The sequence below is a fragment of the Rhinatrema bivittatum genome, chromosome 1, assembly GCF_901001135.1.
Source record: "Rhinatrema bivittatum chromosome 1, aRhiBiv1.1, whole genome shotgun sequence".
NCBI classification, from domain to species: Eukaryota; Metazoa; Chordata; class Amphibia; order Gymnophiona; family Rhinatrematidae; genus Rhinatrema; species Rhinatrema bivittatum.
Window position 1 is genome coordinate 760,264,491 of NC_042615.1, and position 25,245 is coordinate 760,289,735.

General features: G+C 46.1%; 1 protein-coding gene across 1 annotated transcript in view; it reads left to right on the top strand.

Moving 5' to 3' along the window:
- Positions 1–25,245, top strand: part of ZFR (zinc finger RNA binding protein) — a 312,134-nt gene that overhangs the window by 9,826 nt on the left and 277,063 nt on the right. Inside the window, 1 exon segment of the mRNA XM_029579284.1 lies at positions 24,766–24,876. Coding sequence (XP_029435144.1) covers positions 24,840–24,876 — 37 coding nt within the window. The 5' untranslated portion in view covers positions 24,766–24,839.

Below are 25,245 nucleotides of genomic sequence, written 5' to 3' on the forward strand. Positions count from 1 at the left end.
CAATCCAGAAGAGGGGAAGGGCAAGGGAAGAGGCTGGAACAACTGAGAGACAAGCAACATAACAAAACACCCAAAAATAATAGAAAAAAAACTCCCCCAAAAAATGAAAAAGAAAACACAGGAAACAAAGGAAAAAATTGTTTTCCTGGGTCCTGAAAATGTTTTTTCCAGCTCTTGACGACAAATGAACATACTGTACAAACTATTTTTCATATGTAATTTATCAGCTTTTTGTTCTTTGTCTTGTTCTCATTTTGTATATGTATCTTAAACACATGTGTATGTATAAGATACATATGTATATGTATCTTAAACACTTTTAAGATACATTTGGTTTAAAGTGTCTAATATTGCAACTTGATATATCTGGTTGGATGAAACTATTCTTGATTTCATCCTGCATGACCAAATTGCCCCTAAAATGAGCAGGGAAAGAATTGGGTGTTTCCTTGTACTGCTAGACAAATCCAAGTTAATGGTTTATTTCACCTACTAGATTATGGAGGCAGAGGACATCTATTTTTTCTATGACGACATCACTGGCTATAAGGGAGGTGAAGACTAGAAATGTGCCAGTAGTCTCTGCCTCCAGCAGATAGTGGATGTGTGACCTGGTCCAGCAGGATTTTAGCCTCCCAGGGCCTTGGTTAAATCTCAGCCTGGTTGAGCAAGTGCTGGTATTCTCCTTTAGCAACAGTCCTTTTGGGGCTGATTCTTTCTCATTTAGCAGCACTCCTAGGGTCTCCCTTGGTTGAGCAAGGTCTTGGAGTTGATACCTGGCTCCCTAGTGGTCCTGGTTGATCACCCTTGCAGGTGGTTCTTAGTTTCTTCAGCCTGGTTGAGCCTTAAGGGAGGCCCCCTGCAGAGGGAACCTCAGGCAGTAGCCCTGTTCTACCCACACTCCTCCTTTGTTTTTGGGGCAATACTAATTAAAGTTTAAGGCTCCTCAGCAACAGGTAACACTTTTCACTAGCAGCTGCCTAAGGGGTACATGCATTGGGGGAAATGTTGGGGGATAAGGACCTCCTACTTGGCCCAATTTTCCGCAGCCCTTGGACCTGAATTGAGGCCACAAGTGTGCGGCCTGCAGGATCTGGTGCATCTCTTAACGTCACATGCTCTTCCTGTCCCACATGCGACAGGGGAAAAAGAGCCTTCTGCTTGTGCTATTGACTTGCTCCCTCTGGGACCTCTGTACTGGTAGAGTAAGGGGGCAGCTGTGTGGGTGATAGCAGACTGTCCTGCGACAGCTGGGGGGGGGGGGGGTCTTGCTAGCTTTCAACTCCCACAAAATCACAGTATCCCCAGCCCTCTGAGGCCTCTGCTTCTGGGAGTCTGGAGCTTTCAGCAATCCACTTGCGAATTGGCAAGTACGAAGTACATGCTCCCACCAGATTTGGTATTGGTTATGCATCCGGCCTTCTGTGCCATGCCTAGTGGATGTAGACTGCTAATGCCGCATTCATTGCCAGTAGAGGACCTGGCTCCATTCCTAAGAACATGCCATACTGGGTCAGACCAAAGGTCCATCAAGCCCAGCATCCTGTTTCCAACAGTAGCCAATCCAGGCCATAAGAACCTGGCAAGTACCCAAAAACTAAGTCTATTCCTCATGATCTGGCCTTTGAGAGGGCGTTACCTGAGCAGGAAGAAATATTCTTTCCTAGTTAGTTCAACCATGCTAAAGGCTCACAAGAATTTCATCTTCCTGGGCTATGTTTGGATATGGCACCTCTTTAATAATGTTTCTGAGGAGCTACCAGTTTCCACCTAGAGGGACAGACATTAGGTCTGTTTTGGCCTTCTCTCAGAGAGGCCTAGATAAAGGGTTGGTGCTTAATTCTCAAAGTTCAGTTTGGCCATCTCTTGGTAGAGATGCCAAGTCAAAGGGATCTCGGTAGCTGCCCATACTATTCTTAACATTTCTATAGTACTACTGGTTGTTTGCAGCACTGTACAAGCACATAAGAGAAATTTTCCTGCTCAATAAAGCTTTGTCTAATCAAGACATAGAGGCAAAAGAGACTTGGAGTTTCATATAGCAAGACAATGGTTAAAGTGGACAAGCAGCGTAAGACTTAAAAGGAACTTCAAGAAGGTGGGATTTTAGTTGGAGGAAATGAGTGAATAAAGGTTCTGGTAGGTGTTCAGAAAGGAAGGGATGGATTTTGGTGATGTGTTAGAGAAAGAAATGGCATGTTTTAGCAGAGTTTTGAATGTGTAGGCGTGAAAGTCAAAAATGACCTCTGTTATGGGCTGAGGGGGCTGGAAGTTGACAGTATTGTCCACAGAAATAGAGAGGAAAAGGGGAGGTGAACTTGGAAGAAAGAGAAGATCTGTCTTGGCCATGTTGAGTTTAAGGTGGCGGTGGAATCAGTGAAGCAGGTTGAGATCTGGGGCCAAATTTCTGCTGAAATATATACCCATCCAGATATAGTCTGCTTCCTTCGCATTAAGAAGTGTATTTGTTACCCTTTAAGTCCTTGGTGCCTCAGTCAGGTCTCAATCTGGTCCTCTATGGGTTCATCTTTTGATCCACTGAAACAGGTTTATTTAAAGTATCTTTTCCTAAAGACAGTTTTTCTACTGGCCTTCTTTTCTTCTAGATACATTTTGGAATTGCAGGCTCTGTCTTGCAGTGATCCTTAGTTTTTTCAGCCAAATGTTACATTTCAACCAGTCCCATCCTTTGTAGCAAAAGTGATGTACACTTTTTGATTTTAAATCCAGTCAGTTTCACATCTAGGCTTTTGGAGGAGTAAATAAATAGCTCCTCAAAGACAGGACAATCCATCTTCTAGATCAGTGGTTCTCAACCTTTTTTCGTCCAGGACACACCTGACAGATGGTTCTCACATATGACACACTGAACATGTGACCGACCGTCAAGGGGCTAAATGTAAATATACATTCTGCATCATCATCAGGAACACCCTTGACCCCCAAAAATGGGTGCAGAGCAGAACTAGGGCATTACCTGTACAACTCACCATACCAAAAAAGATATTCTGGTTTTGATGACATCTCAGTAAAAGCAAAACAAACTCCCTTTACTTGCAGGCACAATACCCTCCTTATGAAAAGACAGTAATTTACCACTAATTTATTTTTTTATTTATTTATTTAATTTTATATACCGGCAACCGTTTGCACATCGTGCCGGTTCACACGTAACTTACAACAGAAAGTATATAGGCATAGCCTTTACAGAGAACGGTGTATAACGTAAAACGCAGTAACAGAACAAATAACTAAGTAACTGGGGAGGGATGAGGGGGGGGGGGGTCGATACAAAGGGGGGGCAGGGGGAGGGTGCAAACAGATACAAGGGGATAAAATGTGAATAGGGATTCGAGGAAGAAATATGTACAATGGTTATATACAGAAGTTGTACACTGGATATATATACAGATGTTGTACACTGGTTATATACAGCAGATGTAGGAAACTTTAGAGGGGGAGGGTGTTGGGTGTAGGTTCTGAAAGGGGGGTGTTGGAGAGGGATGATGGTTGGGCTAGCGTGTTAGTTGGTGAAGATGATGAAGAATGGGGGTATGCTTGGAGGAAAAGCCAGGTTTTGAGTTTCTTCTTGAAAGTGGGTGTGGAGGTTTCGGTACGTAGATTAAGAGGCATAGAGTTCCAGAGGGAGGGGCCTGCAAGGGAAAGGGCTCTATTGGTGGTGGAAATGAGTCTAGTGGATTTTATGGAGGGAGGGATAAGGGTTCCACGGAGGGAAGCACGGGTGGGTCTTGTGGAGGTACGAGGGAGGAAGGGTGGGTTTAGCCAGTTGCAGTGTTCATTAGTAATACTTTTGTGGATGAGGGTGAGGGTCTTGTAAATAATTCGTGAGTGAATGGGAAGCCAGTGGAGATCAATGAGGGTGGGAGTGATGTGGTCTTTCTTATTGACATTGGTGAGGATGCGTGCAGTAGCGTTTTGGAGGAGTTGTAGAGGTTTGATGTGGCTAGAAGGGAGTCCAAGTAGGAGAGCGTTACAGTAGTCAATTTTTGAGAAAATTATGGATTGGAGTACCGTGCGGAAATCGGAGAAGTAGAGAAGGGGTTTGAGTTTTTTGAGGGTTTGAAGTTTGAAATAGCAGCTGCTAAGGATAGATTTGATGTATGGTTTGAATGTTAGTTGGTTATCAAGTATAACACCCAGGTTTCTTGTGTCGGAGAGAAAGTTGGGGGAATGGAGAGTGGAGAGAGTGGGTGCGGCTGCATGTCTAGAGGAGACGAGGAGGAGTTCAGTTTTTTGCGGATTGAGGGCTAGGTGCATGTCAGTGAGGAGCTGGTTTATGGAGGCGAGAATGGTGTTCCAGTTTTGGAGAGCAGTGAGAACAGAGTTTTTGAAAGGGATGAGGATTTGCACATCATCCGCATAGATGAAGTGTGTGATACCAAGGTTGGAGAGGAGGTTTGTGAGGGGGAGCATGTAAATGTTAAATAAGGTGGAAGAGAGGGAGGATCCTTGGGGAACGCCACAGTTGAGATTAACAGGGAGGGATGTAAAATTATCGGTGAGGACTGTGTAGGTACGGTTTTGGAGGAAGGACCTTATCCAAGAAAGAGCAGTACCTGAAATTCCTATGCTGATGAGAGTGTTGATGAGGATGTTGTGATTTACGGTATCGAAGGCAGCGGAAATATCTAGCAATGAGGTAGGAGTTACCGGCATCCATTCCTTTGATGATTGTGTCTGTAAGGGAAAGGAGTAGGGATTCCGTACTGAGGTGTTTACGGAAGCCGTATTGTGTGGGTAGGAGAATGTTGGATTCTTCTAGGTAGTCAGAGAGACGGGAGTTTACTAGTTTCTCAATGACTAATGCATGTCCTATTGAAAAAACTCAACAACTAAGATTGATACAAATGCCTACAAGCCCTCACCTTGGTCACACACCCAGAACTGAACTTCACCACAAATTATAAATATGTAGACAAACTGGAATGGAAAACCAAAACAGCCACTCTGCATGCAGTGCAAACCTGGAGAAATGGAAAGAGAAATATAGCACCTAACATAGTCCCAGGATCTGCAATAATGCACACAAACTAACCTGCACAAAGTTACACCTATATTATGGAGCACACTCAAACGGTAACAACCCTACCTATGAAAAGGCAACGCTAGAAATATTTAACCAGGCCCTAAACACTATGGAGCCAATGCAATAAAGGCGCGTAAAAAGCGGGCGCTGAACACTCAATGCCCACTTTTTTAACGCGCACATGGTGCCCCAAAGGGGGGGGTGCCTTGCAATATTTAAATTAGGGGGTCGCGCTAGGGTCGCTTGCGCAACCTTAGCGCCTCCTTCCTAGCGCGACCCGCCACGGCTGCCTGTCTGCCAGTAATGAAAACGGCCCCCGAGTTTATCGGCGGCCATTTTAATTACTGGCAGATGGCTGGTTATGAAAACAGATGCTGAGTTTACCGGCATCAGTCTTCATAACTCTGCGGTCTGTCGAGTTATTATTTTTTTTTTTTACTTTAAAAAAAAGTACAGAAAAGCAGTGTTTTGTTTTTTTTTTGCTTTTCTGTACTTCTTTTCAATGCGTTCAGCTATTAACGCCTGCTCCAGGCAGGCGTTAATATGAGCAATAAATGTGCATCTGAGACGCACATTTATCTTTTTGCATTTGCATGTGATGAGCGCTATCTCATTCATTCTTCGTTAAATAGGTGCTAATCCCCTTATTGCATTAGGGGATTGATTAGCACCTATTTTACCTGCATCTAACTGCTCGTTAAGAGTGTGCTCGGCTCAGCGCACCATATTGCATCGGCCCCTATATACCTCCTATTAGGAAAATAGAACAAGCCAAGCTGCTATAGTTGTCCACATAGAAATAATTGTAAAACTATATTAATAAATGTTTCAAAACAGCTGATGAACAGAACATCCAACAATTTAAAAACTCAAAAATTATTAAAAATTGTCCAAATATCAAAATATTTCAAAACGGACACATCACATAATATCCAATAATTAAAATGGCAGTCAATCAAGAAAAATAAACTTAAAAAGCCACCTTTACTGACGGGGGAGAGATATGAACACACTCTCTGTTGTATGGCTTAATTCTGCTTGATATCCAAAACCCAATAAAAATGTTTGAACAAAAAAAAAAAAAAAAAAAAGCCACCTTTACTTACCCTTTCCAGCAACTCTCCTACTCCTTTCTCTTGCAGGTCAATAGCACACATCAGAAGCAGCAGTGGCTGCTGAAGCTTTGTCCTCACTGTCCTCTTCCTTAGGGCCCACAACCAGTCACTAGAACATAGTCTGTCTCACACAGACCAGTAACCTCCCTAACCAGTCTCTCTCTCTCTCACACGCACACACCAGTCACCTCGCTGTCCAGTCTCTGTCTGTCTCGGTCATACACATGCTCTCTCACTTACATACAAGCTCTGTCACACACACATGCTCTTGCTCCCATTCTACCCCATACCCACAAAGCTGCCCCTCACGCACCCATTCTGCCACTCAAACACACACACAAGCTCACGTGGAGCCTCTTCTCATTGCTTGGCCCAATAAGCCTGGCCTCTGGCAGTGGCGCGCAGGATCTTTCCACACTTCAGCCAGTGCCGACCTGGCCTCTGGTGGTGGCAGTCCCCTACCACCTGCATCGACCAGTCTGCCCCTGGAGAGAAGGGAAGCACAAGTGGGGCAGTGGAACACCGGGAGCCGCGACACACTGGTGTGTCTCGACATACCGGTTGAGAATCTCTGTTCTAGATGACAGTCCCATCCTCCTCAGTTACCTGAAGGTGACAAATCCATTTTGAAAACCAGACAAGTTCATACTATATAGAGGCCTTTATAATGGTGAGGCAGTTTCTAAGGCCACCTTAGCTAGGTGGCGTAGGGAGGCAGTCACATGAGCATACCAGTTGCAGGGCTAGCAAGCACTGAAGAACTCTGGGCTCATTCCACAATGGCCTGGGCATTGTCGTGGGCAGAATCCTTTGCAGCGGCCCCAGAGGATATAGGGCAGCTTCTTGGTTGTCCTTGCATTCCTTTAACTACTACAAGCTGCATGTGCAAGCTAAGGTAGACACAATGCTCAAAGTAGGTGTTCTCAGAGTAGTCTTGGCTTGGGTATTTCCCTGTAGTCTGGATTAGTCTAGCAGGATATACAGAGAAATTGAATGTTACCTGTTAATTTTAATTCCTTGAGTCCTGCTAGACCAGTCTAGGACTCTCCTGGAAACAGTGGTCACTAATATGGATGTCTCTTCTCTCCCTGGCTAAACTTCAGGGGGAGACTATGCTTCTATTTTCATTACCTATTGCTGCTCGAGGTGCTCTCTCCCCCATATTGGGTTATAAGTGAAGTGGGAGCTTTTTGTTTTATTGCTTTGACAGGTTACTGGCAAATGCCTAGTCTGCACCTCCTTTATAGCTAGTGATGTCACAGAAAAAGATGTCCTCTTTCTCCATCAACTGGTAAGTGGAGTAAACCACTAGTTTGGACTGGTATAGCCAGACTGAAGGAAATGAAATAAACAGGTAAGATTCAATTTCTCCATACATGAAACATATAACAAAAGATATAATTATAAAACAAGGCACAACAAATAATTCCATATACTGTACATAACAGTCAAACCTACCTATTGGCTAATCCTGCCCCAAAGAATCCAGTGATTTATACTCTTCACAGCCCAAACACAACTAGTCCTGACAGCACAACCTCATCCACTCCTATGTCTGTAGCTACATCCACTACCCCCAACCATCAAGTACTTAGCCTCTGCTTTAATATTCACTTTCCCACACTTCTTCCAAGCAACCACAAAAAGATGGAAAAATCCATGGGTGATGGAAAATCCACGTTTTTTTTTTTTAGCATCCAGTCAGATGAATTCAGAACAAGTGGGTTATGTACCTCTACCAGCAGATGGAGACAGCAAACTGATGTCACAGTTTATATACCCCTGCAATGACAGCCTGCCAGTTTGGTGTGTACATCTAGCTATGCATCCAAGTTGTGCGTCCAGTTTTTGGACGCTTAGTCAGGCTTTGTATCCCATGCGTCTAATTTAAGCGGTGCTTTAAGTGGCCTTCTGATTACCTGTGTGCACAAGATTGTTGCTGTGCGCTTAATGCTTTATGGCGCCTATCCTAAGGATGCCTAAGTCTTGAATGTCTAGGTGTGAGATGCATAGTTGGGCGCCTAGAAAAAAAAGAAAAAGCTAGGCGCACGCATCTGGCCATTGATCAGCACGCTGCTGGTCTAATGGTGCCTATATCCAAGTAACCTAAGCGCCTTTCTCTTTGCACTGCCTGTCATACTTGGGCATCTCAACCAGGAGTGCCTGATGATTCTTGCCAGCACTGTTTTGAAGGCTCAAGGAGAATTATCTTCCTCTGTTTTCAGTAAGCCTGGTTCTTTCCAGCCGGATGTAGGTCTGGGTGAAGACTTCTAAGATGGGGTGCCTGATTTTGGAACTCTCCTAACTGGTTCTTTAGCAGGGGAAGGCAGCTCGGCAAGTACACCTCAGGTGTCTCCTGGTCTGGATTCTTCTACATTTTCATGGGTAGAATTTTTCCAAGGATTGCAATCCTTTCTTCAGGCGCAGTCCTCGGCCCCGTCCAGTGCTCCTAGGGCAGAGTTGCAGATGCAAACCTTACCTGGACCTACTCCTAGAGTGTCAGCGGGACTGCCCAATAGAGCTCCAGATGCCATGGATGATGCCGATCCTGACACGGAGATGGTGAAATTCCTCCAGGATTAGAACCGTATAGGATTATGATACGGTTCTTCCATAGAGATGAACTGCCAGCCCAGATTTTCCAGACCTTTTAAAAATGTTGGTAGTAGCTTGGTCAGATTCCATGTCTGAGCAAATCAAAAAATCCCAGTTTGGTTTCTCTGCGTAAAGCCTCTTGTTTTTTCCCTGTGGTGGAGGCCATTCAAGAATTGATTGATCTTGAGTGGGGCACTCCAGAAGTTTAATTTCAAAGGAGGTCAGGTTTTGGAAGGCCTGTACCCTCTGGATCCGGTGATGAGTGTTTACGTTTTCAGAAGGTGGATGCACATCTATGTGAAGTCTCCAAGCAGATGACTCTTCCCATAGAGGGAAGAGCGGCCTTAAAGGATGTACACAATAGGAGAGTTGAAACTATCCATAAGCAGGCATTTGAAGCAATGGCAGTGACTTTGCAAAGAGCTGCTTGTTCCCTGGTGGCTCACTTTGGTTTACTCTCTCAAGAGGTTGATGACTCTGTGGGGAATTCTGCGGTGAATTCCAGGGCAGTTATGGAGCCAGCAACCACAGCCTTCATATGCTAAGAAGCCAGAGGGGCTTTGGTAATAGCAGCCAGTTGTCAGTTATGGTTGAGAATTTGGTCGGCTAATGAGACCTCCAAGGCTAACCTCACGAAATTGCCCTTTTAAAGGCTCACTCTTGTTTGGGAGCGAGTTGCAGAAACCGGCCAGTAAGTGGGGCGAATCACCGGTTCCTGGATTACCAGAGGATATGAAGCAGACGCTGCTGCGCTCCTTTAGCATGAAAGATTGTGCTAGCAGATCAAAGTGTGTTTGACCTGTAGAGGAGCGACTTTTCAGAAGACTCCACGTTTTGGTAGGTCTCAGTCCTTTTTTTCCCCAAACAGACCAGAAGGGGTGTGGGCTCAGGTAGTGGATCCTCCTGAGCCTCCCAGTGAAGGTTTTCTGACCAACCCTGGGGAACAGGAGATAGGGGGATGCTTCTCTTTCTTCTGTCAGAGGTGGGTCGAGATTACATCGGATCAATGGATCCTGGAGGTGGTAACGGGAAGGATGTGCTGGAGTTTCTCCGTATTCCTCGGGACGTGTTCATGGTCTCTCCCTGCCACTCCCCGCAGAAGAACCAGGCAGTGGAGGATATATTGGCAAGGCTCTCAAGCAAATGTGGGGCGATATTCCATTTATTTCGTTTTGCCCAAGAAAGAGGGATCCTTTCGTTCCATCCTTTGATTAAAAAAGATGTAGGTAAGTTCTGTTTTAGAGTGTGTTGTTTTTTTTTTTTTCCCCTTTCACTCACCCCAAAGCTCATTCTTTGTTTTGATAACCTCTTATCCCATATAAAGAATCATTTACACAACAAAAATCAAGACTACGGAGGTAGCTAATTTGTTTGTCTTTCTCTCCCACCCACCCCAATTCCAAACCACTACTAAGCTCATTCTTTGATTTATAAGCTCTTATCCTACATAAGAGGACAAGACATTTTCAGATGAAAATCAAGAATGTATTTAGAACGAGGGAGTGACCTAGCCCTTATCAATTAGATTAATCGGCCTCTTGCAGGACATTGCCAAATTAATATTAAATAACATAAATTTAAAGGACTCTGAGTTACACATCCTCACTTGCATAGCAATCTAAATTAACTAGGAATTCAACACTATGAAGACGCAGATAGCAGTGCAGCGGTGGGATGGGGGCCTTCCAGTCTTTTGCATTTATGATTATGTACCAGTTGGTGAGAGGTTGTATGTGTGCTCCCAGTGAAAAGATCTCCTGGCTGTCAGAGCTAGTCTGATCTCTGGAGTAGTAGATCTGGAGGAGCTGAGATAGACAAAGGTATATAAAAGAGACCTTCAGGGACATAGTAGCAAAGTCCCAATTCCAGTCCAGCAACCCCTGTGTTGCTTTGTAGGAGCAAGGTCACCTGGTCAGGGATAATTACGCTGGTATATCGGGAAGTGATCCTATAGCAATGACCCGCTCTCCAGGTGATGCATTATCTTCTTGATGAGTCTCCAAGGGTTAGTGCCCAGGAGGAAAGGGTTAGGTTGGCTGTTATAATTGGTGATTCATTTATTAGGAATGTAGATAGCTGGATGGCTGGAGAACATGAGTCGCCTGGTAACTTGCCTGCCTGGTGCAAAGGTGGTACTCCTCACACCTCACCTAGAATAAGATCTTACACAGTGGTGTGGAGGAGCTGGCTGTCATGGTCCATATGGGCACCAGCAACATATGGTATGGGAGGGAGTTTAGGGAAGCCAAATTTAGGCTGTTAGGTAGAATATTGAAATCCAGAAACTCAAGAGTAGCATTTTCTGAAATGCTGCTTGCTCCACGTGCTGCCCCCCCCCCTCCCCCGAGTCAGGCAGAGCTCTTTAGTTTCAATGAGTGGATGAGACAATGGTGCAGGAGAGAGGGCTTTAGTTTTATTAGAAATTGGCCAACATTTTGAGAAAGGAAACCTAGTTCAAAGGGATGGGCTCCACCTTAACCAGGGTGGAATCGGGTTGTTGGCAATAACCTTTAAAAAGGAGCTTGAGCAACTTTTAAACTAGAACATGAGGGAAAGCTGATAGTCTCTAAGTAAAGAACCACCTAGTTAAGGTTCCAAAATATGAGCTTCAGGCCTAACTTATATCCTTGCTTGGGGGTTTGGGCTAGCGATCCCATTCAGGGATTGCCTTTCATCCCCTGAAACTCTTGATGCTGTCCTGCATAGTCAGCTATGTCTGGTACGTTGGCACGTAGGGTCTGTCACAAACCCTGCTGTTGCTGACTATTCTTCCAAGCATTGCTTGGGTTTTTCTGTCCATTGTGCCTGTCAACCAAACATGTGGTGCCCTTCTGTAGATGCATTCTGTCCTTCATATGCCAGTGGACTGCAGTTTTTTTCCTGAGGAGCTCTTGGGTCCCAGTTGGTTTTTTGGTTGTCTTGTAATATTGAAGGAAACTATGTGGTGTTCGTCAAGAATTTGTCTCTTATTTGCATCTCTAGACCTTTTCTGTATCCAGGAGATTCTAAACTGTTAAGCACCAAACCTACTGTCATTTTCCCAGTTTGCTGATCTGAAATCTAGCCTGTAATGTTTTCCGTGATGGGTAATATGTTTCTTGCTGGCATTTGCATCACTCCCCTGCTATGCATTGGGGTTTTGTCTGTTTTATGGCTTTCTCCATGTAGAGCCCAACATTTTTCCCACCTGGACCCCTTTGTGGGTTGTCTGCCTCACAGGCGTCGAAGCTCTGCAGCCACACCATCATGAAGCATGATGCGCCGTCGACACGTGTCTAAGCAGAGGGAGGAGTTGCCGCTCGATGCATTATCACCAGATGTCATCAGGATCGACATGGGAGAACCCGATGCAGATGCACGTTGCGCCAGACACCTTGATGCAAAAGACGCCCAAAAGTAACTGGGATCCAGCCGCCTTCAGTTACTTGGCTGGAAAGTCCTCCCAGAAGCCTCCTCAGACTGTGCACCCGCAAGAGGTTTTCATCCCTGACAAGCTGCTGGATCTCGGATCGCCGGCATCTGAATATGCATCCACGGACTCCTCGGAGTGCGTCTACTTAGATTTGTCTACAGTATCCAGATGGAAGAGGTCTTCATGGCAATTACAGGAACCCCTCTGAAAGTGGCACAAGTTCTTCCGCATTGGAACTGGCACAAGTTCGGCCCAAAGGTCCTGACTCTGACATTCTGCTGGCGGCACTGCCACCAAGAAATTCCTCTGCAGATGGCTTTTTATCTCGACCTGGCCTCACAGGTGGTGTCACAGATTTTTAGGCTCTTGACTCCATTCATTTCCTCTGATGACCAGGGAAGTAGCAAGATTCACCCTATTCCACATGAGGACTTCTCCCCGGACAGACCACCTTCGCCTCCGCAAGGGGATAATAGACCAGAGCCTCGGCCCAGCAGCCTGGCTTCTCTGCGTTCTCTGCATCCTGATGCCTCCCCGCAGCTCCCACCACCAGCCTCTTTGACAGGGTACCCATCTGAGCCGGCCTCCCTACTGGAGGACCTTTCCTATTCGAAATTTGTGGAGAAGGTGGACACTCAGCTCAACATTGAAACATGAAAGGTGCCAAACCCTCGCACTAGGGTGCTGGGGATCCTGAAGATTTTCGAAGCGCCGGTTGAGCAGACTGCTTTGCCATCCTATGCAGGGCTAGACTGTCTTGTGACGAAGGCTTGGGAGTCCCCCTTTTCCGGTCAAGCGACATCACGGAAGACAGATCTCAAATTCCGGATGCATCAATCTCTGTTCTACAGCATGGTCCGGCTCCCGCAAGCCTCTGTGGTGGTGGAGTCTGCCATAAAGAGAGCCAAAAAATCGTCTCCATTCAGATACTCCTCCGGGGTGCGACTGAAGTACCCGGATGATTTCAGCTGAAGCGGGTTCCAGGCAGGTATGCTGAACGCGAAGATCCAGCAGCACCAATTCTGCATTACACACTACCTGTACGAGTGCCCGCAGTCGCTAAAGCCCCACTTTGCCAGATAAGGTCCCACAACAATTTCACGACCTAGAGGAGGGGCTAAGACATCAGTTGCGGATGATATATGAAGCCTTCGAGACGTCCGCACGTACTACAGCAGGAGCCATAGCCGCTCAGAGGATGGCCTGGCTTCGGGCCAATGCCATTTGGGAGGACATTCATGAGAAATTGGCTGACCTCTCCTGTCTCCCAGACAACCTATTTGAAGACGAGCTACACGGAAATGTAGCCCAATTAAAGGAGCAGAATACAGCGGTCTTGTCCCTGGCGTCTCCCACCGACCAATAATCCTCTGGCAAGAAGGATTACCTATCTTACAGGAAGGCATATTACCAGCGATGGCCGTACAGGCCATATTCATCTTACTGTCCGCCTCCTTATCAGCAAATCTGGCTACATTTACTTCAACAACAGAGCCGCAGCAGACACAAACGCCTGCCCCTGAATAACATGAAACCTCAACAGGGCTTTTAGAGGTATCTGGGCCACCATTACTGCTAAAAGTAGGAGGCAAAGTTACCCTTTTCTATCATTTTTGGGAAGCAATCACCTCTGATCGTTGGGTGCTGAACATTATCAGAAAGGGGTACCCCTTGGGGGCGCTGTTCGCGGCGCATGCGAGTGAACGTGTGACTGATTCGCTCCGCGAACCCTCCCGCCAAAAGACCTTAAACTTTGCTTCTACTCGCTCAAAAATCCGGCGAAACACGTCCAATCGTAAGTGGAACCCCAGGGCAGGACACCGCGATGGCCAGCAAGCGCAAAATTACTGAATTGCGGCGCTTCTCTTACGAACCGCTGTCGGGGGATGCAGGGCAAGATGGCGCCGGGGCCGAGGACCGTGACCCGTGCGATCAGGGGGCGGATATCGAGCAGGCCGCGGAATCCCACCAGCCGAACCCACAGCATGACTCCTCGGAGGTCCTCACGCGCTCTGAGGCCCGAAACTGGTTCCTAGAAATCCGGGCCGACTTGAAGCAGCACAGGGATGCCCTCATGGCGTCCATAGCGGATTTAAAGGAGGACCTGGCTGCCCTGGGGAATAGGGTGGATGAGGTTGAAGTCAGGCTGGACAGCCAAGGGGACTCTATTAATTCCCTCATCTCCCAACAAACTACTTGCTCGTCGGATTTACTTTCCCTGCAAAGCAAGGTGGAGGACCTAGAGAACCGCAGCCGGCGCAATAATTTGCGCATCAGAGGGGTGCCAGAGCTTCCAGAGTATGCTGGCGCAGCGGAGACGGCCGTACAAATTTGCACTTTTATTCTCCAACAAATACCGGAGGAAGCGGCGTCGACAGCTGCCAGTGACGATGCTATCCGCTTTGAGCGGGCGCACAGAGCACTGGGGCCCAGAGCGGATCAGAGGCCGAGAGATATAGTGCTGTGCTTTACTAGCTTTCCTCTTAAGGAACGGATATATAATGCGGCCAGGACCCTGAAAGAAATCAAATGGCAAAATCATCAAATCTCCATATTTCAGGATCTATCACCAGTCACCCTGAAGAAAAGATTCGATTTGCGGGAAGTTACAGCGCAGCTGCGTGAGGGGAACATTCGCTACCGCTGGACTTATCCCTTTGGCCTCTCTTTTCAAGTCCAGGGTGTGAGCTATAAAATTACTTCCCTGGAGGACGCGCCTGGAGTGTTTTCCAAGGCTCAGCTGCCAGTGCACTTTCAGCATCCCCACCCGAAGCTGACGCACTCCCGGAGGGACGAGGCGCCCAGGTGGCAGAGGGCGGAAAAAGGAGGACGTCGCCTGAGGAGACAGACTGGGCCGCCTGGTGTCGGTGCTCCAGACAAGGGTTGACATTTCTTTTTATTTTCTTTTACCAAGAAAGTTTGGCTTATCTCAGCCTTTACGAGTGATGCCCCAGTGATCACAGCCACTTCACTACGATGGAAGGGACTCTTCTGCGGTTCTTTTGGATTTTGCTACTGACTGGTCCATGGGACACATGAAGTGCTGCCACACTGTTATTGTTCTATTTAGGTCTTTTTTCTGTTTATCTCTTGCTTCTGGTTCATTAGGCGGGAAGGGGAAGTGGGGGGGTGGGGTCATCTTCACATGCACCGCAATAGACCTCCAATGGTGGAGTATCCCTTCGCGAGGGCATGGGATACTATTGGATTTCCTGGGGGACACACTGGTATTCATTGGTTATCAGGAATGGTTGGTGTGGCTACTCATGTGGGCGGTGACAGGCGTCGGACAGGAGATGGGCGCGCTCTCGCTGGGATGACCTCACGTATCTGGGGTATCTGGTCTGAGGTACTGGAGGCTGGTTTAGGAGGGGGGGGTGAACCCCCTACTTTCGGAGGTCCTTATGGCGACTAAAATAGTATCCCTTAATGTTAAGGGCCTTAACACGCCGCGTAAGCGACATTTATTACAGAGGGAACTTCTCCGGCAAGGGGCGGGAATAGTCTTTATACAAGAAACGCACATTCGGAAACATCATCAAAAATTATTGCACTTCCCGCAATATACAGAGGCGTTATGGGCAGCCAGCACGAAATCTGCTAAGTATGCGGGGGCAGGTATACTTTTTGCGTCCGCTTTTGCTCACGAGACACTGTTTTCTATCTGTGACCCCCAGGGGAGATTTGTGCTGGTTAAGATTCGTGTGGGTAAACAGGTTATTACACTGGTTAATGTCTATTTTCCTAATACTTCCAAGACCCACTTTCTCCAGGAGCTTCGTGCCTTATTGCGCAGTCATGTGGAGGGGGAACTTATAATAGGGGGTGATTTCAACTTTGTACAGGTCCCCATGCTCGACTCCAGTTCAGGGAAGGTTTCTGACCCTCAAACTCGACGCAGCTGGGGTGAGCTCTTGGAAGACTGGAACCTAGTGGATGTTTGGAGGGTCAGATATCCGTCGTCTCGAGCTTATACCTTTTACTCCCACGTTCATAGTACCTATACTCGCATAGATTGCTTTTTTATGTCCAAAACCCTTCAGAATTCGGTAACCCAAACTGATATTGATAACATTACTTGGTCGGATCATGCCCCAATTTGGTTGCTGTGTAATTTTAGGGATTTAGACAGGGGGTTCCGGCCCTGGCGTCTTAATGACTGCCTGCTCAAAGACGCTACCTTTACCGCTCAACTGGACTCTACGTTGAAAGACTATTTTCAGACCAACCAAACAGAGGGTATGTCCCCAGTGGTTGTGTGGGAATGCTCCAAAGCGGTGGTCAGGGGGGAGTGCATAGCCCGTGCAGCACACTGTAATCGGGAAAGGGAGGGTAATCGTGCAGCATGGCTACAGGAATTGGCCTCCGTGACACAAATTCATAGTCGAACTCAGTCAGAGGTCGCCTACCGGCGAATTTTAGCCCTCAAGGACAAATTGCGAGCTCTTGATGATACTGCTATCAGCCATCAATTGACGCTTCTTAAACATCAATTCTATGAGGGGGGGAACAAGGCGGGAAAGTTTTTGGCCCGGCAGTTAAAAGCGGTGCAATCTAGGACGACCATCCCCAAGATACAAAAAGCTCCAGGGGCTATGCTTACCGTGTCCGAGGAAATAAGGCGAGCCTTCACTGACTTTTATTCTACCCTGTACACACGGGATTCTACTATTAGTGAGGCGGCTATGGAGGGTTACCTCAACACGGTACAGTTACCGGTCCTTAGTGAGCAATGGCACCAACATTTAGAAAGGCCCTTGGCGGTGGAGGAGGTCTTAGCCGCCATCAAGCTCCTTAAACCTGGCAAGGCACCTGGCCTAGACGGATTCACGGGTGGGTACTACCGTCAATTTGCCTCTCAACTTGCTGAGCCCCTCACTAGGGCCTTTAACTCTCTTCTTGAGGGTAAGACTTTAACGGCCGACTCTAATACCGCTGGAATTACGGTGTTGGCAAAACCGGGGAGGGACCCCACTAAATGTAGTTCCTATCGCCCCATCTCCCTAATCAATATTGACTTGAAAATCTTGGCCAGAGTTTTAGCGGCCAGGCTTAATGGGGTCCTTCCTGAACTAATCCACAACGACCAAGTGGGTTTTGTTCCGGGCCGCCTGGCGGCGGACAATGTGCGGCGGATAGTTAACATAGTTGATTTAGTCCACCAACAGCAAATACCAGCAGTGCTTTTGGCGTTAGATGCAGAAAAAGCGTTTGACCTGGTTCACTGGGGGTTTTTATTTAAAGTATTGGGCAAGATGGGCTTTGGGGTTACTTTTTTGAACTGGATACGGAAGCTTTACGAGGCTCCTTTAGCCCGGGTCAAGGTTAATGGTGGTTATGGTCCTCCCTTTGCTATCCAGAGGGGAACGAGGCAGGGTTGTCCGTTATCGCCCCTCCTTTTTGCATTATTTCTAGAACCTTTTGCCATTAGGATACGGGCGGCGGAGAATATTACAGGGATCTGGGGAGGTACAGTTCAATCCACAATTTCACTTTTTGCAGATGATGTCATGCTGACCCTCTCTGACCCAGAGAAGTCTTTACAAGGCGTGATGGCTGAACTGCGAGGTTTTTCGGCGGTTTCTGGGATGCGCATTAACTATGATAAGTCAGAAATCCTTAACTTAACGCTCCCACCTGCTGCGGCAACAGCTCTTAAAACGCAATTGCCTTTCCTGTGGGCCCCCTCCTATTTGAAATATCTTGGGGTTAAGATTGGTCCTCATGTTAGCCAATTATTTAATCTCAATTATACTCCCTTGGTGGCTAATATTCGAGAAAATCTAAGACGCTGGGATCGTCAGATATTCTCATGGATGGGTCGGTTGGCCATTCTTAAAATGAACGTTCTACCACGGTTTCTGTACTTCTTCACTACTATCCCTATCAGCGTACCCTCTGCCCAGCTTAAGCAATGGCAGCAATTAGTCTGTGGCTTTATATGGAGGAAACGTCCACCACGGGTGGCGAGATCTATCTTGTATTTACCTAAGGATAGGGGGGGTCTGCATCTTCCTAATTTATTATGGTATTACAATGCGGCCCAGTTGCGCGCTTTGGTGGCCTCCCATGGAACTAAAGATATTCCTCAGTGGGTGAGGTTTGAGCAAGGGTTGCTAGGGTCCCTCCCTATTACGGCGTTGCCGTGGCAGCCTCCCAATACTTGGGGCAAGTTTGAGTATTTTCCCTTTGCTTTGCGTACTACCATGCAGATCTGGCACGGTTGGCAATCTAAGCTGGTCGGCCCTGAACAACTATCTCTACTCACCCACTTATTTACCAATACGGTCGTCCCTCTTTCCGAGTGCTCTGTGGGTCTGGGACAGTGGCGGCAGTCTGGGATTTTACGCTTGGGGCAGATGATGCACCAGGGACAGATTCTCTCCAGACACCAACTTGCTGATCTGCACCCTGGGAGAACCTTTGACTTTTTGGTTTATGCTAGAATCTCCTCCTTCATACGCACTAACCTGAGGAAGGGTTCCCTGAGGGCTAAGAACACCCTATTTGAGACTTTGTGCCAGCATGCCTCGGTCCTCAAGGGGATTATATCCAAAATTTATACCATGTTTACTAATATCGCTCCGGTGGTCCACAAGTATAGGGCGCTATGGGACTTAGATTTCCCGGGTAGTTTGGACGATCGGGATTGGGATCATATTTATACTTTAGCTGGCAAATGTTCTATCTCAGCGAGTGTACAAGAGAACTGTTATAAAATGCTCTATCGTTGGCACTATACACCCATGGCCCTACATAGATTTTACTCTCATATGCCCGATGGATGTTGGAGAGAATGCGGGGCGCAGGGCACTTACCTTCACATTTGGTGGTCCTGCCCTCGTGCTCAGACCTACTGGCAGGGGCTGTTCCAGTGGATCTCCCAGCTTTTAAATGTGCCCTGTGTGGCACAGCCCTGGCATGTGCTACTGGGGGTCCCTATGCCGGATCTACACACGACAACACAGAAACTGATTTTACAAATTTTTATTGCAGCTCGGACAGAGTTGGCTATCCACTGGAAGCAAATTCAGGCCCCCACACTTGCGGCGGTTCAACACCGTCTTTTCTTACTATGCCAAATGAGTAGGCTCACTGCAGTCCATCAGAATCGTATACCTTCCTTTCAAGCGGTTTGGGGCCCCTTTCAAAAATGGCTTGCGGACGCTCCTCTTCAATGAGGTCCCAAGGCGCAGTCTTGAAGTGTTCATCGGCCTGCCGCTGGTGCCACTTGTAGTCTCATTTGCATATATGTACCACTGTTTTCTGTTAGCAGTAATACCAGTGTGGGGTGGGGAGGGGGGAGGGGGTTGGGGGGATATTTCTGGTTCTTTTTCATGTACCGGTCTGATCTGTTTCATTTTTACATGCAGTTTATCATTGGGGAAGCTGTTTTGCCTTTTCATCTTTCCTGCATTGGATGGCTGCAGTACTGTATTGGCATGATTATTGTGCTCATGTTTGTTCCTCTTTCGGTTATCACAAATATCCCGTTGCAGTAGGTTCCGCTGCTAGTATGTAACTTGCATGTTGTTGTTTTTTGTGACCTGCAAATAAAAACAGATTATATACAAAAAAAAGAAAAAAAAAAAAAAAAAAAAAAAAAGAAAGGGGTACCCCTTGAACTTCAAGAAGATACCAGATCTCCCCCATAGAGTATGGCTGCATCGGGCCACCTCAGAGAACCAATGCTGGCTGCGAGAGGAAGTCACCAAATTGCTCCAACAACGTTCTATCCAGCAGGTTCCCAGCAGTCAGCTGAACCAGGGATTGTATTCCCAATACTTCCTCATCCCCAAGAGATTGGGAGGGCTCTGCCTGATCCTGGACTTGTATTCTCAACAAATTCCTGAAAAGGGAAAAGTTCAAGATGACATCTCTCAAGACCATCCTTCCCTTTCTTCAGCCCAACAATTGGATATGTTCGTTGGACCTCAAAGATGTGTACTCTCACATCCCTCTGCACAGTTCTTCTTGGTGATACCTGTGTTTCTAGGTCAACAGTCCCAGTAAAAGGTGCATCCCCATTGGTCTCTCATCTGCCCCGAGAGTCTTCACCAAGTGTTTAGCAGTAGCAGTGGCCTACCTCAGGAAGCAAGAAATCCAGTTAAGAATATAAGAACATGCCATACTGGGTCAGACCAGGGTCCATCAAGCCCAGCATCCTGTTTCCAATAGTGGCCAATCCAGGCCATAAGAATCTGGCAAGTACCCAAAAACTAAGTCTATTCCATGTTACTGTTGCTAGTAATAGCAGTGGCTATTTTCTAAGTCAACTTAATTAAGTAGCAGGTAATGGACTTCTCCTCCAAGAACTTATCCAATCATTTTTCAAGCACAGCTGCACTAACCACATCCTCTGGCAACAAATTCCAGAATTTAATTGTGCGTTGAGTAAAAAGAACTTTCTCCGATTAGTTTTAAATGTGCCACATGCTAACTTCACGGAGCGCCCCAATGTCTTTCTATTATCCGAAAGAGTAAATAACCGATTAACATTTACCAGTTCTAGACCTCTCATGATTTTAACACCTCTATCATACCCCCCTCAGCCATCTCTTCTCCAAGCTGAAAAGTCCTAACCTCTTCAGCCTTTCCTCATAGGGGAGCTGTTCCATTCCCTTTATCATTTTGGTCGCTCTTCTCTGTATCTTCTCCATCACAACTATATCTCTTTTTTTTTTGAGATGCGGTGACCAGAATTGTACACAGTATTCAAGGTGTGGTCTCACCATGGAGCTATGATATAGAGGCATTATGACATTTTCTGTTTTATTCACCATTTCCTTTCTAATAATTCCCAACATTCTGTTTGCTTATTTGACTGCCGCAGCACACTGAACCGATGATTTCAATGTTATCCAATATGACATCTAGATCTTTCTTGGGTGGTAGCTCCTAATATGGAACCTAACATTGTGTAACTATAGCATGGGTTATTTTTCCCTATATGCATCACCTTGCACTTATCTATATTAAATTTCATCTGCCATTTCGATGCCCAATTTTCCAGTCTCACAAGATCTTCCTGCAATTTATCACAATCTGCTTGTGCTTTAACTACTCTGAACAATTTTGTATCATCTGCAAATTTGATTACCTCACTCGTATTTCTTTCCAGATCATTTATAAATATATTGAAAAGTACGGGTCCCAATACAGATCCTTGAGGCACTCCACTGCCCACTCCCTTCCACTGAGAAAATTGTCCATTTAATCCTACTCCCTGTTTCCTGTCTTTTAGCCAGTTTGTAATCCACGAAAGGACATCGCCTCCTACACTCATGACTTTTTTTACTTTTCCTAGAAACCTCTCATGAGGAACTTTGTCAAACGCCTTCTGAAAATCAAAATACACTATATTTACTGGTTTATCTACATGTTTATTAACTCCTTCAAAAAAGTGAAGCAGATTTGTGAGGCAAGACTTGCCTTGGGTAAAGCCATGCTGACTTTATTCCATTAAACCATGTCTTTCTATATGTTCTGCGATTTTGATATTTAGAACACTTTCCACTATTTTTCTTGGCACTGAAGTCAGGCTAACTGGTCTATAGTTTCCCGGATCACCCCTGAAGCCCTTTAAATATTGGGGTTACATTACCTCCTTACCTCAACGATTGGTTGATAGTGGTATCGCATCCTATAACTCTTCAGAGCAGCTTGGAAGCTATAGTCCATGGCCTGGAGGGGCTGGGGTTGGTTATCAATTATGAGAAGTCCAGTCTACAGCCAACGCAGAACCTGCAGTTCATTGGGACCTTTATAAGTACCGCACTGGGCAGAGCATTCCTTCTGGCGGTCAGGGCTCACATTCTGCACACTCTGGCCATCCACCTGAGAAACTGTACTCGCGCCTCGGCCCACCAGATCTTGACCCTGCTGGGCCACATGTCAGCAGCCATCTATGTGGTGCTGCATACCCACTTACACTTACGGTGCCTGCAGTGGGGACAGTTCTCACATCTGCTGACCCGGAGCATCAAAGCGGACTTGGACTGGTGGTTGTACCCCACAGCTCCTTCAGGAGGAGCACCACTTCATCCCCCCCCCCCCCCCCCCCCGACCCCTCAGCTAATCCTCACCACAGAGACCTTTTAAGCAAAGGGTGGGGAGCTCACTTGGACCAGGTACGGACACAAGGACTCTGGTCTGGCTGGGAGAGAGTCCAACAGATAAACACCTAGAGCTCCAAGCGATTGGGAATGCCATATATACATTCGAGAGGTTCCTGCTGGGGAGGACCATCATGGATGATACGGACAATCAGGTCGCTATGTTCTACATAAACAAGGAAGGAGGGTCTGGTTCCTGGATGTTATTCAAGGAAGCAGTGTGCATCCTGGAATGGGCAGAAAAGTGCTCTGTCTAAATGCTTTGTCTGCCCAGTGTGGAACACCAAAGCCGACAGGCTAAGCAGGATGTTCCATCCACAGAAATGGGAGCTTCGCCAGGATGTGACGGACAGCCTCCTTGAAACTGGGGACCTTCCACGCATGGACCTCTTTGCCACAGAATGCAACAGAAAAGTAGAGATGTTCTGCGTGACTACCCCAGTGGTTTCTTCTTTCCACATTAATATAACCATCACCCTGCCAACCTTCTTTCCAAAGCTGCACAGAGATGAGTGAGTGGTGGCTCCAGACGCTGGTCTGTAAGTGAGCCTTGGCCTACTATAAGTGCAGAGAACATTCTGAATCTAGAGCCTCACAGCTATTTGTTTACTTTAACCCGAATGCCCCGGGACTGCCGGTCTCCAAGGGGGGCTCTTTCGACTTGGATTTTGCAGTGCATTCACTTCTGTTGCAATAAGAGGTCAGAGACCCTGACCAGTTCACCAAAGGCCCATCAAGTGAGTGATTTCAGTGTCAGTATCCCATCTATGGGAAGTTCCTATAATGGACATCTGTTAAGCCACTATGTGGTCCTCGCTGCATACTTTTACTTCCCATTATTGTCTTGACCAGCAAGTCGCTGCAGATGCGGTGAATGGGCAGATCCATACTCTAATCAGGGACCACGTAAAGAGACTGTCTGCTATCCTGGATCAGGTTGTGCGCAGCGTTCCCACAGGGACCCTTCAGATTGCACTCACAGCCTTCAGCTGGGGACTCCCAGACAGCATGGCTAATTCAGCCTGCTATCTACGGTTCTGTAAGCAAACTTGCTTTTCTCTCCCACTCTGATTTTCCTTAAGGATTAGAGACAAAAATGGAACCCAGTCAGCTGGCTCTCTGCTTCTATTTTCTGAAACGCTTCCAATATAATTTTAGTCCATACCTTCTCTTTTGTCCATGTGGCAGTGGCTCTAATAACAGTGAAATTGATCTCATTTCCTTTCACTCATTGGGCCAGTTTTCGTTAGAACCTTGGTGGATCTGAGCTTACGTTCATCAAAGTAAGTCAAACGAGAATTATTTTACAACTAAAAATGAAGTAGTGTGAGAGGCTATCTCTATTCTTGGCTCGCTAGTGTCCTCCTGTTGCAGATTATTTTAATAGTTTCATTCTATTTCTGCCCATTTCAAAGGCATTGCCTACTTCTTCATTCCAGTGTGGTGGATGGAAAATGTAATTTTCTCCGTGCTCATTTGTTTAAAATAGCATTATTTTAGAAATATACTGCTCCACACTTAAGAGCCAAAGCTTAAAAAAATTAGCATCTTAATTAAAGATATCCTGAATGTAATCTGCTTTGAAATGTCTGAAAGAATATAAATCAAATAAATAAATAGAATATACTTGCTTGTATAGAATCCTCATAAATTCTTTGGAACAGGAAGGTTTATTTTTATTTATTTATTTAATGTCTCTTCTATACCGATGTCCGTTTGCACATCGCATCGGTTCACAAAAAACAAGAACTTTTTGGGCGAAGCCCTTACAAAGAACAGATATATACAGTTAACTTAGGGGCATAGCCCCTAAGTTAACTGATATATATATATATAGGGTTACAGAGCCTTTCAATTCTAGATCTTTGTTTTTCTGAGGAAGGTGATATACAAATATGAAATACAGTGAATTGATTTAGCTCAGGTCAGCAGGAAAGTGTCTACGAAGTAAATAATATTATCCAAATATCTTTACTATCTAAAATCTGTTTGGCCTGTGTAAAATGAATCTGTGACCTTAGTACAGTTGACACTAGTTGTGGGAGAAGAGTTAGTATGATGAACTGTGAGAGATCTACTACTGCTGTTGATACTTGCTGTGAACTTGAGCAAATCACCTTATTTCTTCCTCAGATACATAACTAGATTAACTCTTCAGAGAAGAGTAATCTGTTGTACAGCTACCTGCTTTGGACATTACATAAATGCAAAAATAAAATTGTCACAAACGTAGACAATCTCAAAGAAACCAAAACCAGCTCTCATATGGAAACTGAAGTATTCTCAGAGGTGCTCTTTCTGGAGTGGAATTGAGGTATAATATTGTGGGAAAGCTTGCATTACCACTGCACAAGCTGGAATTGTACTGTGGACAAATGGAGGACTTCGGTTTCCAGTTCTGTTGATTTGGCATCTCTCATGAACACTAAAATTCATGTGAAAAAAAAAATACTCATGAAATTCTCTTGACGTTCTTTGCAGGCTCTGCGAGTGAACGGTGACGCTTTTTTGGCTTTCTTCTTGAGTGATGAGCATTGACTGAAATAACCGACCTCATGATTCCCATATGCCCAGTAGTTTCCTTCACCTATGGTGAGTAAAATGAATGCTGTATCTTATTCCTTCTGCATTTAACATGGGTTTCATTACTTATGCAGTACCTCTTGCACCTAAAGGATGACCATCTCCCCTTTTGGCTGCTGGGCTCTGGTAAATAATTGTAAGCAGTTGAATTCCAGCTGGTCATTCCCAGCACCATCACAAGAACTCTGCGGATACTACTGGCCAGAGCTTTGGGATGTGGCAAATTTCAGGAACTCTGCTATATATTCTTTTTTAGTGGTCCAGATATTTCTCATGTAAAGGACCATGTAGATGTTTCAAATCTCTGAGAAGGCCAGAATGAGGGTTAGGGGGTTGTCCTCCATCCCCCCCACACCCACCAAATAATTTGCTGAGTGG